General features: G+C 41.0%; 1 protein-coding gene across 5 annotated transcripts in view; it reads right to left on the bottom strand.

The window, feature by feature from the left end:
• The window catches only part of TOM1L1 (target of myb1 like 1 membrane trafficking protein), a 53,840-nt gene extending 37,889 nt beyond the window's left edge, over positions 1-15,951 (bottom strand). The window contains exons 1-7 of one of the 5 annotated variants that reach the window (XR_005017696.1): positions 15,597-15,951; positions 13,095-13,179; positions 11,135-11,213; positions 4,865-5,014; positions 3,259-3,384; positions 2,261-2,362; positions 1,186-1,302 (exon numbers count right to left, since the gene is read on the bottom strand). Coding sequence is in view for 4 of the 5 variants with exons in the window: in XM_036835715.1 (XP_036691610.1) it covers positions 1,186-1,302; positions 2,261-2,362; positions 3,259-3,384; positions 4,865-5,014; positions 11,135-11,213; positions 13,095-13,179; positions 15,597-15,654 (717 nt within the window). In the remaining variant the exon portion in view is untranslated. Of the gene's footprint in view, positions 1-1,185; positions 1,303-2,260; positions 2,363-3,258; positions 3,385-4,864; positions 5,015-10,564; positions 10,572-11,134; positions 11,214-13,094; positions 13,180-15,596 lie in introns of all 5 variants that reach the window. The other 4 variants (XM_036835716.1, XM_036835715.1, XM_036835718.1 and 1 more) reach the window with 4 other exon arrangements.
• Positions 15,952-16,343: the final 392 nt, after the last annotated feature.

Below are 16,343 nucleotides of genomic sequence, written 5' to 3'. Positions count from 1 at the left end.
CACAAATACAACCAGAAAAACCGATTATAAAACAAAGGTGCAAGAATACAAAATATGATACTTCTCAATAGCACCACTGGGTGCAAGAACAATGGAGTAATATCTCTGAAGGACTTAAGGAAAATAATTCTGTACCTAGGCCAAACTGCGAGCCCTTAACATGGCAGCCAAAAGACATCTTTGGACATGTGAACACTCAAAGTTTACCACTAGTAACAATTTAAGGAGATAGCAGTTAAATACAGGTGGTGATGTTGAAAAAGGACATTTTTACACCATTTACTGTTTCCCAAACAAGCAATAATCAAGAAAAATGTTATTTACTAACAATCAAAGGACTTAAAGGAAAGATAACAACAACATGAGAAGTGGGGAGTGGGAATCAGAGAAAAGTAAAAATATAAGTTTCTTAACTTTTGGGGGAAGAAAAAGATTTAGAAACTGATTTTTTTCCTCTAACTGCATCTAAAATTATGTGTTAAAGTGTGTGTTAAAATTTAAAATTGATAATTAGAACAAACCATTAGAAGGAAAAAGTGCACTGGATGTAGAGACACAGAAAAGGGTCTGGGGGGGCCCCCACTCCAGTCATAATGAGCTGCTCGTGGTCCTTCACATGCCCACACACGTCCAGATGCACGGTCCACTTGCTCCTCCACAGCCTTAGCACTGCCTCCATCTAAACCTTTCCAAAAACCCTCACCTTTCTCCTTGCCCCCACCCCTGAACCCACAGTATGATAAATAAATTTCTATTATAGCATCAATACTTTATTAAACTTGTTGTTTACAAAACACTCTTGCTCACTAGACCTAAGTTCCTTAAGGACTAGGACAGCCTCTTCATTTCTACATCCTTTACCACATTGTAGTTACTCATTATGTTTGCTGAATAGATAGGTAACTTTTACACATTTAAAACAATCAGAGATTAGTAGAGATTGTATATGGCTAGGCTATAAATGATTAAATGATGTTAAATTATTTATTGCAAGAGGGTAAGTACCACGTCTAAGTTACCACTGCGTTTCTGATAAAGTCGTCCTTGCAGCTTCTTGTTAAGTTTAAAAATCAAGTAAACATGCTGGAGCATGGACTAGTCAATGTTAAGGTGTCTTCCATCTCCAAGGCTCTAAGTTTAGAGAATAACTTTCAGGGACTGCCTGTCCCTGAAATTATACTACACCTGCAGAAGCTCCATGTCTTCATGGTTTTCAGACCCAGGAATATTCTCCATCAATATGGCAGACATCACTCTCACATTCATTTTCACCATATCCAATTCACTGTGCAGTTTTCCAACCTGTCGAGAGCAACACAGTCACCAGTAAGTGTGACACAAAGAATGGCTACCTTGTTTCTTGCTTGCAGAGAAAACACTTTTGTAAAATTTAATATTTTCCAATTTATACAAATGTACATATAATTATTTTACAAATGTACAATCTGTCACCTTCTAAAAGGTCTTGAGAGCTCTTGTAATAAATTTAAAAATATGCTCTAGGAAAGTTAATGAAGGGAAAAAGTCAGACTGGAACCAATATGGAGAAGGGAGAAGGTGACCATATCAGGAGCCTGAAGAAAATGGCAAATGTTAGTCTGGGTTTCTTAGAAACCAATGGGAGAGAAAAAAATGAGTATTTTATAGTCCCACGGTATTAGAGAAGGAAGAATCAAGAGAGAAACACTTTTTTTTCTTTCTGGATTAAATTCTAAGAGGAATTAATGACATGGATTGTTATATAATACCGAATAATAATAATATAAAGTCTTAAATGATAGTTCCCTTATAGCAGGACAGAAATGAGCTTTATTTAATAATTGCTTGTCTAAACATTAAACAGATATAGACAAAAAAGTAAATGTAATTCAGTTGGCACAGTTAATAGTAGTAATAAGATGACCACTTACTGAGCTCTCTGAAATGGCATACCGACAGTCCTATCAGGAGCAACAGGAATCAACTTACACAAGATCCATCCCACAGCCAAGCCTCCACAAAGCCACAAAAGCCACTAGACTAGCACAACTGTTAAAAGCTCAGGCTTTTAGAATCAGCCAGAATCCATGGGATTAATTCCACTTAGAGTTGAACCATCATAACTTATACAGTATCACTAAGCTTCAGTCCCCTCCTCTGTAAAATGAGGTTAAAATGTACCTCCACCTTATGATAATATTGTTAAGAATAAACAAACTATATATAAAGTACTTAGAACTCAGAAAAAGTCATCAATAAATACAGTCATTGCTGTTGTTACCTGTTCTGGGACCAATATAATAGTGGAGCTCTTGGGAACTACAGAAGAAAGAGCTGGTGCAGTAGGAACAGATGGTGGTGTATTCGGTGAGATCTGAGCAGTCCATCAACATGAAATATAGAAATATTATTATTTAAATTAACTCAGCCACCCCAAGCCCAGTTTTTCCATTCAGATGACTCAATCACTAGGGAGAGTTAGCCCTCAGGACAAAGCCTTCACAAAGATCAGACTTTTGGTATACACCTGAATTGCTTTTTCTACCAAGGCAGGACTCACCAATATGCAGAAGAGAAGAATTACTGTTTTTACATTATGGAAATTATAGGAAGTTAGGAGCTGAATTATAATCAGTCACTACAAGTGTTCTAAGTTCAAAACCTTGAAAGTTGCTTGCAAACTTGAGAATGAATACATGTGAACATTGAGAAACTCTTCTATGGGCATAGTATTAATAAACAAATCTATTATATGACTACCTATAATAGAGACCCCTGCCTGTCTAGCACCAATCTTTTCCTTTGAAACCTGCCCCTCTTCTGCTCTACTTAAATAATTTCTATATGGAGCAACCCTGTTCTTATATGACCTTAGTTAATTTGTGCAGAAATGGAAAACTGACCTAGGTTGGTTCAATGAGTCCCTTCTCTGAAATTTTGGACTTGGAATGTGAAAAAGCTAAGGCTATAATATGAAAATTTGGGAGCTATATTGTTTACCATGTGGAAAAAGCTAGTCTGCAATGAGAGAGAAGAACGAAGCTGATGATCAAAGGGAAGTAGACGAGTAAAAAGGCATTTGAATGCTTGGTTCTCTGTTCAAAGATCCAGCTAACACCACCCTTCTTGTGGCTTGTATTCTATGAGGTATCACAGTATCCTTCTAACAGATTAATCTTTTAGGTGAAGCTAGGTGGAGCTAGGGTTGTCCCTTTCAATGAGAAAAGACCCATGCACTACACTGTCTTACTCTACACAGGTCAAAGAACGGCCTCCTACCTCTTGTCTGGCTGTTTCAGCCGCTGCATCTATTGGAGGAAACTGAACACCTTTCTTAAGGAGGTCCAGATACACTTCTTTCACTTCACTTACATCCACAGCTCCTGGGAAACCCTGCGACCATGTCTGAATTCAAGAGATGGAAAGTTCCAGAGATAAATAAGCAGCAAAACAAAACACAACTCCTAAGCTGGTGACAGAAAATGAGAGATTGACAATTATGTACCTTACTCAGAAAAAGAAAGCTACTTTTGAATGTACATTTTTAGAGACTAGAATAATTATATATATATATATATATATATATATATATTTTAAACATCTTTATTGGAGTATAATTGCTTTACAATGGTGTGTTAGTTTCTGCTGTGTAACAATGTGAATCAGCTATACATATACATATATCCCCGTATCTCCTCCCTCTTGCGTCTACCTCCCACCCTACCTATCCCACCCCTCTAGGTGGTCACAAAGCACCGAGCTGATCTCCCTGTGCTATGCGGCTGCTTCCCACTAGCTATCTATTTTACATTTGGTAGTATATATTAGTCCATGCCATTCTCTCACTTTGTCCCAGCTTACCCTTCCCCCTCCCTGTGTCCTCAAGTCCATTCTCTACGTCTGCGTCCTTATTCCTGTCCTGCCCCTAGGTTCTTCATAACCACTTTTTTTAAGATTTAGATTCCATATATATGTGATAGCATACAGTATTTGTTTTTCTCATTCTGACTTACTTCATTCTGTATGACAGACTCTAGGTCCATCCACCTCACTACAAATAACTCAATTTCATTTCTTTTTATGGCTGAGTAATATTCCATTGTATATATGTGCCACATCTTCTTTATCCATTCATCTGTCGATGAACACTTAGGTTGCTTCCATGTCCTGGCTATTGTAAATAGAGCTGCAATGAACATTGTGGTACATGAATCTTTTTGAATTATGGTTTTCTCAGGGTATATGCCCAGTAGTGGGATTGCTGGGTCATATGGCAGTTCTATTTTTAGTTTTTTAAGGAACCTCCAATACTGTTCTCCATAGTGGCTGTATGAATTTACATTCCCACCAACAGTGCAAGAGAGTTCCCTTTTCTCCACACCCTCTCCAGCATTTATTGTTTGTAGATTTTTTGATGATGGCCATTAGAATAATATATTTTTAATCATCAAACTGCCATGCCTCAACAATTTAATGAAACTCTGGAACAGATACTACTGTTTGTTTTTTGCTATACTAAATCTAGAATTAACAGATTCTAAAACAGCATCAGTAGCTCTTTTGCCAAATAACTCTGAAAGCAGTGAGATATCTACCCCAGAACATAGTTTCCACACTTGCAAAATGAATGTACACGTCACTCTCTCTCCTATCTGACGTAGATAAGATAGAAACTGAGAGACAAGTATGGAAAAGACTACAAATTCTTCAGAAAAAGGCCACTATCCAATGCCAAGAAATTATTATTACATGGAAAACCGAACAGTAAAAATGCTTTTGGGCTCAATCCCAGGTTTGTAAAGGATCACTGAACCAATTGGGAGTTAGGTAATTAAATCTCTAATCTTAGATGTTCACCATCCCATAAGATATATAATAGACTTACCTTAATGAAATTCAAAATTCTATTCTGAATGCCTATTGGCAAGGTGTATCTGGGACTCAGCAGCTTAACTAGACTATCTTTAACAAATTCCTTCTTCACAATCAGAGACTGGAAACTCGGACCACAGTTCTGCATACACATGTCAATAAGCTAAAGAGAAAAATTAAACGTTTTATCTCTTTGGCAAAACCACCTCCTAAATATTAGGTAAAAATTGCTAAGTAATGATTTCCACCAGCATTCCAATTAATAAACATAATTTAGTATCTACTAAAATACACGGCAAAATGTTAGGTTCTGGGAATGTGAGGAAATATAAGGCATAATGTAACTGCTTAGCGGATGGTGCTGTTGGGGAGCCAGGACACAATTATAAGCGAACTAATAACTATGCAAGGTAGTAAATGCCAAGGGCCAATGGGAGGTGCAAACGAAGAATGTGGGCTCTAGACAAGGTGACATTTCTCCTAGTTTTGCCAGGAAAGTCCTGGTGAACTCCTGTTGCCCTGGTTTTATTAATGATGATACCTCCTTTCACTCTCAAAAATGTCCTTGCCTGGATGAAAAATTACATGGTTACCCCAGCTACAGACCTTTATAGGCAGAAGTGACAATTTAGGGCGAGGTGGTCTTAAGACTTTTGGAAAAGGGTGGTTCTAAGCTGGGCTTTGAAAAATGGTCAAGAAAAGTACAAATGAGTATAGAGCAATAGTCTAGACAGGTAAATGGTATTAAAAATATAAGTACAGGTGACAAAGCATATGAGCTGTGAGGAGGAAAATAAGTAGTCCAGTTTGTAGAGGCTTCTTTACATCAGCAAACTGGGGACATTGGGTTGGTGGGTGGATTAAGTCTGGAGGGGCTTCATCCAGACTGTAGAGAAATTTTGTGTGGCAATGTAAAGAATTTGAACATCATCTTGAAGGCAGTAAGAAGCCACTGAAGGGTTCTTATTAGTTTTGACACCATCACACCTCTATCCTGAACTTGAGAGAAAGGTTAGTGCATGCAAAGTACTCTGACAAGGTTTTCAAGCAGCACCCTACAAAGGGAATTGGAGGGCAAAGACCCTGGAATGATAGAGAGATCCAGCAGTGACCCACTAGCACAGCCTGATGCAGAAAGGCCTAAACTAGGATGATGTGGGTACAAGGAAGGGAAAGACATGAGAATTATGAAGCAAGAACTTTCAGCAACCGGGGTTTGTTGAAAAGGAAAGGCTGAAAGTTAAGTGACTGTTACTCTGCATGAGATTGATGGAAATCTGGAAGTGGATGGGATACTACGACTAGTTGAAGGTCAAAATGATGGGTTGAAATTTAGATATTTTGAGTTTATAAGTGCTGTGGACTGAATGTTTGTGTCCCTCCCAAATTCCCATGTTGAACCTCCTAATAATCCCTAATGTGATGGTATTTGGAGGTGGGACTTTTGGGAGGGAGTTAGGTCATGAGGGTGGAGTCCTCATGAATGAGATTAGTTCTTTTATAAGAAAGGGATAAGAGAGATGATCTCTCTCTTGGCCATGCGAGGATACAGCAAGAAGATGGCCATCTACAAGCCAGAGGGTGGGCCCTCATCATACACTGGATCTGCCAGCACCTTGATCTTGGATGTCACAGCCTCCAGGACTGTGAGAAATAGATGCCTGTTGTTTAAGCCACCCAATCTATGGTATTTTGTTAGAGCAGCTCAAGACGACTAAGACAAAAAGGACAATGAGACATTCAAGTAGAGATTTTTTGCTGAGAGCTGTACATGCACAGCTATAGTTCAGGGGAGAGTTAGGCCAAAAGTGAGTAATCAAGGCTGCCTCGGATAAGCAAAGAGGAAGGGACAAAGGGGTTCACCTGTGAGGCTAGAAGGACGCTCAGGAAAGGCAATCAAAGAGCAACCAACAGAAACGGATGCATAAGATAAATAGAACATAATGTTGGTAAAGTCAAAAGAGGGCAGAGTTTCTAGGAGGATGGAGTGTCAAATGGTTAAGAATATGGACTGAAAAACCCAGCTAGGTTTGTTGATTAGTGGGGTCATCAGTCACCTTGAAAAAAAGATTTTCAGTAAAGCAACATAAGCAGAAGTCAGGCTAAGAAAGAATGAGCTGGTATTGAAGAACTGCATGCAGAAAGTGGATTTCTAAAAGTGATCTAAAAATAAAATTAAATCTCTAGTTCCCATGCTACCACCTTCTCGGAGGTCACAAAAACCATAACGTGACCAGGATAGGTATAATCATCTTTGCAGAAAAGAAGCCCTGAAAACTGACTTTACACCATGCTCTGTATTGTGTCACTTTAATGGCAATACAAAAAGAAGAAGGTATGAAAGCTGCAGTTTTAAGGGCAATGTGGCTAAAAATGCAACCATAAAATACAGAAGCTGAGCACATGCAGCTTTGTGAAATATACAGGGAGAACCTTTAAGGCAAAGGAAAGTAAAATCAGAATCCAAAACATACTAAGATGAATCTATTGTATTTTAAATGCAAGTTGTTTAGAAAAAGACAAGCTGAAAAGTTGAATAACAAATGACTTTTTGCTTGATATACTATTATGATGAGTTTTTATCAGATGAAATGCTGAGAGGAAAAGTGCCTCTAGTTCAATAGGAATTTATAAAAATACTTCATGCAAGCAGATATGCAGTCTTAGGCAAGATACTTTGCCTCCAAGTCTCATTTTCCCTAACAGTAAAATGAATGCCAAATATTCCACAAACACTTTTTATGTTTTGGAGCACCAAGATTTTATGATAATGGGTAACATTCCCAAAAGGTTACCTGCACAAAATCAAAGAGTCAACATGAAATGCTGAGAATGTTAACATCTGGAGATCACAGATCATGCCCTTTGTGTTTTCCCATTGGAATCAGAATGTCAGGACCAATTCCTTCACACTCTTACAATATGTCACCAGTACCTCTTTCACACCCCAGCCCCCTTAACTAAGCAATAAAACTTATAGTGGTGAATAAGAAAAATTAAATACCTTGCTTCTACACATTTTGGAATTGGGCTTTGGTGCAATTTATGTGTTCACATAACCTATTTTTGCAAACAGGACAATCAAGAAACCATAATCTTAGGTGGAATAGAGAACCTAGGAGCCAAGAACTGAGAGACTGGACAGGATGCTGACTTGAGGCTTCACAGATCTCCTTTTGCACTTGGGTGGGCAAATCACTTATCCTGACTAAGCCTCAGGATTCTCATCTGCAAAATGAGCATGCCTTCCTCCAGAGACCTGCTGTAAGGCTTAAGTGAAATATAATGTATATGAAGAGCCTGACACTTAGCAGGACCTTAATAAATGGTAAGTACTGTGATCATCTGCTTCCATGGATAATTTCCCATCAAGAGAGAATATACTGATGAGCTGATATAAGTATTCTTTTCAGAAATGCTGGAAAATAAAAAAGAGTGCCGTGGTAGTTTTATTTCTAATAGTAAATTTCTAAACCAAGCACAGTAAACCAGGCTTTGGGGCCATCCAGAACTGAAAACCACGCCAAGGTATGGCTACCTTAGGGGATGAGCTTACTTTCTAAGTTTCTGAAGGAATAAACACATTTTACACTTATTCTGAAGCCCTCAGAGCTCACCACCTAGGGGGTGCTCCAATTAATAAACTGATTCCTAGGAACCTGTTCGATCACTTTCCTCTTGACAATAACAGTATCTTGCTGAGACTTATAATTGACTCATTCAAGAAAACACTAGCCTCTGGCTACGAGTTATAAAGCCTGGTAACAAAATGCTTTTAAAAATAAGACAAAACTACTGGCTTCTTGACAAAACTGCACCACCAACTGATGGTAGGAAATCACAGGCTAGTCAGATCCCGTCAAAGACCTAATCAAGGCTAACAAGTCCATGGAGAACCCAAATGACAGATAATACAAAGGATATTTATAATTGACTTTGACAGCCTCTCATCATTTCACAGTAATAAAATGAAAATGTAATATATGAGGATTCATTTTTAAAGAGTTTATTGGTAAACATATAATTGCCTTTGACAGACACTGGATGATTCTGTGACTAATCTCTCTCATAATTAAGTCTGGCTTAAGTTAATATTAAAGTCTGTTCTGAAGCCTTAAAGACACCACTACAATGCAGTGAGTAGTGTGAGGTGAGGTGACTGGGCCATTGACTATACAACATGGGGAAATCTGCATGAAGCTATCAAGAGTCAAAGACCAATTCAAAGAAAATCCAAGAAGTAGGCACCTTAATGAACTCTGCCCCTAACAATGACCCCCAACCTGTGACTCTCACCCTTACTTTGGCACAGGTTTTAGATTCGCTTGTTCTCACGTACTGGTGTGGAAATTAGGAGGTGGAGGATGTAGTTACCTGAGGTGGAACAGGGAACAGGCAGCTAGCTGGGAGTAAGGCCTAAGAGATCAGACTACCGGAAGGACAGAAAGAGTGGGAACTCAGAGATGGAGGGCTAAAAGAGACAACACTCTGGAATAAGTCAAATTCCCCAGGGAAGAGTCTTGGTTCATCCCCAGAAGGAAGGAACCATGATGGAGGAGGATATGGAGCTAAGGATAAGAAGCAACCATGGAAATGTCACGTAGGCTGGCTACAACTGAGAAAGAGACAAACACATTGTATAGAATAAACAACTGTAAGAAGGTGAAATACCGCATGCTGAAATACAAAAGTGGCATAAATTCATCTTCTGCCCTTAGGTTACTCAGTCAATTATCCTAACCTTCAGCAGCCCTGAGATATCCTAGATCCACTTCATTTTAGGGCACAGCTACGTATCTTTCTAACCCAATTCTACAGTACATTCCTTGAGTCCTTCCTGGATGCTAGGAGAGTGGGATGGGGGCTGAAGGATACTCAATCATTAACTAGTCAACACCCGGTACACTGATGCACTAGGTCTTCCACCATGTAGAAAGGAGTTGAAAACACAAATGAAACACAGCACTCTTTTCTTTCAAGGGGCTTGATTTGTTCTGAGAAGCAAGGTGGTATGGGGCAAGGGCATGGAATTTAGAATCTGAGAACTGGATTGAAATCTTGCCTAGGCTACTGAAATCTTGGAGGGGGGAAAAAAAAATCACTTAACCTCACTAAGTCTCAGTTTCTTCATTTCTGAAGTGGAGTCAATAATACAACTTCTTCAAAGGGTTGTTGAAAGCATCGACCAGGTACCAGGCAAAGGTTTATTTCCACCACCAACCCATTGTTCTGACATTTCTACTCAAGCGCCTTAGTCCTCTCTCTCCAGTTGCCTGCATTCCGTGACCTCCCTGAGGAGGCTGCTATGGTAAAGGACAGGGGAGAGGTCCAAAAAGGTGAAAGAGGAAAATCCCTCTAAAACTATATTCAGACCCCAACTTGAAGGGTTTCTTCAGTGATAGTATCATTACGACTTCAATTCATTTTTCCTCATTCAGTTACTCTCCAAGTAAGCAAGATGTGATAAATTCTTTTCCCCCTGAAGCTAGAAAAGGGGGGCTGTGCCCACCTCTGTTCCATAGCCCTCTAGATAAACACATCCAAGTCCCCTAAGAGCAGTGTGATGCTGGCAGAGTAGTGCCATAACCACTTGTGGCTTGGGGCTGGGCTGAGGTCAGCAAAGGCACACAGAAGAAACTAGAAAGCCACGCAGCTCACTCTCAGGCAGCAGGCAGGGTTTGCAAAACATACTGAAGTAAAATGGGCAACTCACCAAGCAACTGAAGAGGTCACACGGCCAAGGTTGGGGGAAAATGGGAACATGTCAAATAAATGTCCACACCCAAATCAAGCGATAAGGTGCACAGGAGAATTGTTTAAATCAACAGAGAACATTCTCCAAATTATACCAAACAGCAAAACTTGGCTGAACCCTAAAGAGCCTCCAGCATCTCAGAATTCCACAGAGGTGTTCAAATGAGGTAGAAAGATGACGGGGAGGCATTTCTCAAGCTTCAATTCTCCCCATGTGTAACACATACACAAAGTTCTTGAGCAACTCAGTACCTACAGGTTTTTCATTACCAGTTCCCATCTCTTAAGCAGGAAAATATGCTTTTCCAGGAACACTCACTTTCCACCGAATTAAATGCTATTACAATCAACGAAACTCCCTTGATTCTGCAATTCTCAATAAATGAATAGTTTTAATTCATACTGTAAATAACTTTTTGCTAACCTATTAATTATCTCAGAATATTTGTATCTTTTATACCCAAAATTAGAAACGTGACAGTAGCTTGGAAAATCCTAGTCTTAATTTAACGTTAAAGTAAATACTTACTGACAAGGTAAGTTGGATTTCTTTATGATTGTAGTTTTTGGAAATCCTTTTTTTCAAAGCTTTTACTGCATCTTTTGGCCTGTGGCAATAAACACAGTAAAATCATCAACGTAGCCATTGCTGAAAGCAAGTAGTCTCTGAAAAGCAGCATGCAGTGTGGAAAGAGGAACGGCTAAGGAGACAACCAAGGTATTGGTTCTGCTGTGTGACGCTGGGCAGATGACTTAACTTTTTTACACCCGTTTCCTCATACATCTAGGCAGACAATACCACCTACCTCCTTGTCAGAATCAAATAAAATATGCAGATGATGATCATTACCTAGAAAGCACTATATGTGAAATGTACTCACACCCACAGCCCATATCAACGCATAGAACCAGGTTACAGGAAATGTAGTTGCCAAAAATGTTACCTATTTTTATTAGTATTTCCTAAGCATCCTATAGGCAATGGGATGTAGGAGGAGTTAGGACTAACCAGGTCAGGTTCTGATATGCTACAATTTTATGTTACAAAAGGAGGAACTATGTATAAGTAGACAGTCCAAATTTACTCTGAGATGGTCAGTTATAGATAAGTAATGGGGATGTAACGTACAACATGATGACTATAGTTAATACTGCTGTATGGTATATTTGACAGTTGTTAAGTGAGTAGATCTTAAAAGTTCTCATCACGAGGAAAAAACATTTTTTGTAACTGTATGAGGTGACGGATGTTAACGAAACTTATTGTGGAAATTGTTTTGCAGTATATGTAACTCAAGTCATTATGCTGTACACTTTAAACTTATACAGTGCTATATGCCAATTATACCTCAAAACTTAAAAAAGATACAAACCTTTTTTGCATATTACCTTCCAATTTTGTTTGTTATGCTTGCATGGGTAGAATTTCTATTATATGATAATATAATTACATAATATTACATATACTTAGAATTGTAACTATTATAAAATATAATATTATATATATTTCTAAAAAATCATATATAAAATCTAAGATTAAACCCTTAGAAAAGTTGAAAAGAATAAAGACACTGTTTTAAAAGAAAAAAATTTTACATTGCGTTTCCCTTTTTGCATTATCAATGAAGAAATTAGTATTATCAGTGAAGAAAAGGTTTAGAGGAACCAAATATGGTAAACAAGATTACAGGGAAAACACCATAAATATTTTAAAGTACTAACCATAAGCACTTGCCATTGATATAGTCAATAATTAAGTGTAATGTTTTCTTCATCAACAAAAACTAAGACAGTCTCCTTTGCTGTTCATTATTAGTTTAAATGCACAGGAAAATCAAGAGAATTGTATCCCTTATAACAACCTGTAGTTCAGACTAAATCACTAAATAGATGGCCTTCTTAATGATTTTATTTTTTAAACTTCAATTCTCTAAAGTTTAAGAAGTGTAACAAAAGATACCACGTTGCTTAAAAACTCAGCATAAACATGGGTGAGTTGGCATTCGGAAGAAAAAAAAAATTGCCTTGTGACAGGCAGAGGAAAACAACTGCTAGATTATTTCCTGGTTGATAATGACAACTGCCCAGAGACAGGTCACCACCAGGAGTCCACTAGCTTCTTGATAATATTTTTCAGTTACAGTAACATAAAATATTGACAATCAGAGCAAGAAGAATTCCTAACAAAGGAAACAATATCTCCCTCTCTCCTTAAAGAACAAGGAATTTGAGCCTCACCGAGACAAAATTTGAAACTATTAAGGAAAAGGCAAAGAGGAGAAAAATTATAATGGATTCTCAGATATTCCATATGCTGAAACAAGCAGCTGTCCTAATATTTCAACCTGACATGTCTTCAAAAGGCAGTGGGTGCTTAAAGGGTGATGGAAACACTATTTCAACAAGAAAACCAGTTTGCAAGAGAAAATGTGTTGTAGTTCTGACACTTCTTATGAGAGGCAAATACATGAACCACACACTGAACTCACCCATCGTGGGCAGTGTTAATTATGTCACAGATGTGCATGAACTGGCCCCAATCTTCAGTCTGAACTCCAGCAAATGTAGCCTTTTCTGCAAAGAAAAAGCTGTTGTGTTGAGTCTGAGCTACAACAGAATAAAACATGTCTGGTCCTCCTGAAACAATCTGTCTGGAGTTCACTAGCAAGTACCATTAAGTTTATATCACCAAAGAGCAGAGAGATTTTTTTTCTGAGCAATTCCCAGTAATTCAAGAATCAGTCAAAACCCAGGTGCTTCTGTTGCAACAGTAATGAGTGACCTATTAATAAAGGCTGCAGGGCCAGGACAGCCCAGCTAAATCTCCATCTGCCTGCCTGTCTTTCAGAGAAGGACAGACACCTACAAGATGAAGTGCACAGTGCTAAGTATTTTATCTTACGCAATTTCATTTAACCCACTGTTAGAGGTGATGAAACAGAAGTTCAAGGAGGTTAAGGAAGTTACCTAAGGCTACACAGTCAGTACACGGTAGAACTAGCATTCAAATCTAGGTTGTTTGATGTTTGATGCCAGTTTTTGTTTGCTTTTTAAAAGTCACTTATTCTCCTTTGGGGGGTGGTGTTGAGAAAAAGAGAGATCTACTGAAACTGTCTATGTACTTCCTAGCACCTGTACTAACCAGAGCTGCACCAGGCAGACTTGAAGGCTCCTGTACCTGTAACCCCATCATTAAACACTCAGATAGCTTTTCCCTCTTCTGACATCCTCCTTAAGAATACAAAATGTCACCTGGGAAGGATAATAGAACACTCAACCTGAATGAGCTTAACATCTCTACTACAAGAAAGGAGAATATCCCTCAGCATGAAAACACGAGGTTCTAGGGGAACAGAGCAAAAATTAAAAGGATAATGAAGAGGATAAAGGTTTGGTTAGGGGAACCCCAAAGCTTAGACTGCTCCTCATCTAGGAGAAACACTATTTGAATTTGGCATTCAAGTGGACAAGGCTAACCAATCTTGTGTTCAGTTACAAGGTTCTTTCTGCCAGATTTCTTGCTCCCCATTCTGTCCTTCTTCCCACCTTCCCATCTTCCTAGAAAACTCCTATTCACCCTTCAAAAGCCATGGCAGAGTTAAGTTCTCCCTTTTCATAAGTTTTGGGTGCTTTACACTTCTCTTCTATTGCAAAGGTACTGCACTATTGCCAGTACAAAATTGTGTGTGTCTTCTCTATAAGATTATGCGTTCCGTGATGGCTGAGACCACATCTTACCTTTGCCTGATCCAGGTCCAGGGATATAGCTGGCAGTCAGTAAATGTTCACAGCATTATAGAATAAATCAGCCTATGAAGATGCAGCCTGAATCCACTTCTGTTCAGGGTTCATTTTAATACCCAACAGAGATACGACCAGCAACAGTTTAGAAAGCATCTCCTCCTCAATGATAGTTACACTCACCATCTTATAAAGGTATGGGAACTAAGCTTCAGGTTGAGTAGTGTTTTGGTTTTTGTTCTTTAATTTATTCATTCTTTATTTATTTTTGGGCGCGCAGCATGTGGGGTCTTAGTTCCCCGACGAGGGATAGAACCAGCGCCCCCTGCATTGGAAGGGCGAAGTCTTAACCACCGGACCACCAGGGAAGTCCCTGGGTAATGTGCTCTTGTCATACAGCAGTTAACTGAGCTGCAGGCAAAACTGTTCAAATCTGAGCCTCCTTATTATAACTACCAGGTTTTCATGATTCCCTCGTCCCACTAAGCTCCCCGACTTGATGACGCTTTGCTTGGCATCTATATGCACTGGTGCCACACCCGGTTCCCAAGGGAGGTATCAGAGACCAAGGAGAAGGGAGTCGGTGTTGTTAAACAGGCCAGGCCCTGGCTCCGGCTTCCACGTACGTGGATCAGAGCACGGCCACGGGGAGACGGAAGTAGTCAGGCAGACACCTGTGTAGCCCCTAGTGGCCTGGAGAGGCCTCTTGTGTCCCCAGAGCGCACCTGGCTCCCCCTTCCTTCGCTCCAGTGCTAGGCATGTTCGTTCTCTTTGTTCATCCCGAAAAAGTAACTCACGTTTTAAGGGCCTGGAGTCAGAACTAGTTTGGAGACCTGCCTGTCACATCGAGGTCACTGCACTTAACCTCCTGGAACCTTTTTCTCTTTGCAAAACGGGCAGGATAACACTTGGCCCTCGGGTGGACTCACTTTCTGAAGAGCTCCCCCTGGCCCAGAAGTTGACACGCCCCTGTAGAGGCCCAGCCACACCTGGATCCCCTCGGTCCACCTGTCCGCTTCCACCCCCACCCCCACCCCGGAAGGCACCGGAAGACGGGAGGTGAGGAGGTGGGGTTCGAGAGAGGTCGGCGGGGACAGGTGCCGCTCGGGACCAGCGGAGCGCGGGGCCTGGGAAAGTTGCGGGGGAGGGGGGAAGAGTTCCTCGAACTCGGACCCACGCGATCCTCTGCGGCCGGGAACAGAGTCAACGCGTAGCGTCCCGGCCCCGAGCCGGAGGGGTCCCCCTTTTACCTATGAGCTGGCCCACGGAGGTCGCGTATGGGTCCCGGTGACTCTTCCCGAACGCCATGGTAGCACAGGGAGCCGGCCCGGGCCTCCGCCGCCGCGGCTCACGACTCCACCCGCACGGCCCTGGCTCCGCCCCCTGGGCCGCACTTCCCCCGGCCGCTGCGGGGCGCCGGGCTCCGAGCTGGGTCCTGGGGGGGGGCGCAGGCGGGAGCGCCGGAGGGGGCGGGCACACGCGCACCTGCCACGAGCCGCGGGACCGTCCGGGCGGCCCTGGGGACACCGCTGGGGACGAGTGACCCGGGGGCGGATCCTGCGGCTCACGGGGCGAGGTGCTGTTCTTCTCTGCGCCTCCTGCTCCCGTTTGTAGAGAAGGAAATATGGAGTTAACACACGTCCCAGGTTACTGTGAGCATTAACCACATAACCCGCTTAGGTCAGCGTGTGGCACCCACAAAATAAATGTTTAACCACTGAGTGAATCACGTAACTAGAAATATTTACTCCACTCCGACTTATTTACCCGCCTCAGAGATCCGGGAGGGAAGGTGTGTCCCTGGCCCTTTAAGGCTGCAGGTGATGGACAGGAGGAGGGACCGGCTTCAATCGAGAGGCCTCGCAGGAGCCGGCGTCCTTTGTCTCGCCCCAATTTCCTGAGGGACCACGTGGCGCCGCCCAGCGAGTTCTTGGTTCCTCCGGGGAACTATTTTCCAGCGAAGGTGAGAAGAAGAGAGGGGCTTTCCTTCTGCTCCG

The sequence above is a fragment of the Balaenoptera musculus genome, chromosome 20 (genome assembly GCF_009873245.2).
Source record: "Balaenoptera musculus isolate JJ_BM4_2016_0621 chromosome 20, mBalMus1.pri.v3, whole genome shotgun sequence".
Taxonomy (NCBI): domain Eukaryota; kingdom Metazoa; phylum Chordata; class Mammalia; order Artiodactyla; family Balaenopteridae; genus Balaenoptera; species Balaenoptera musculus.
Note: the sequence above shows the minus strand (reverse complement) of the source record. Positions and strands in the feature narration are given on the sequence as shown.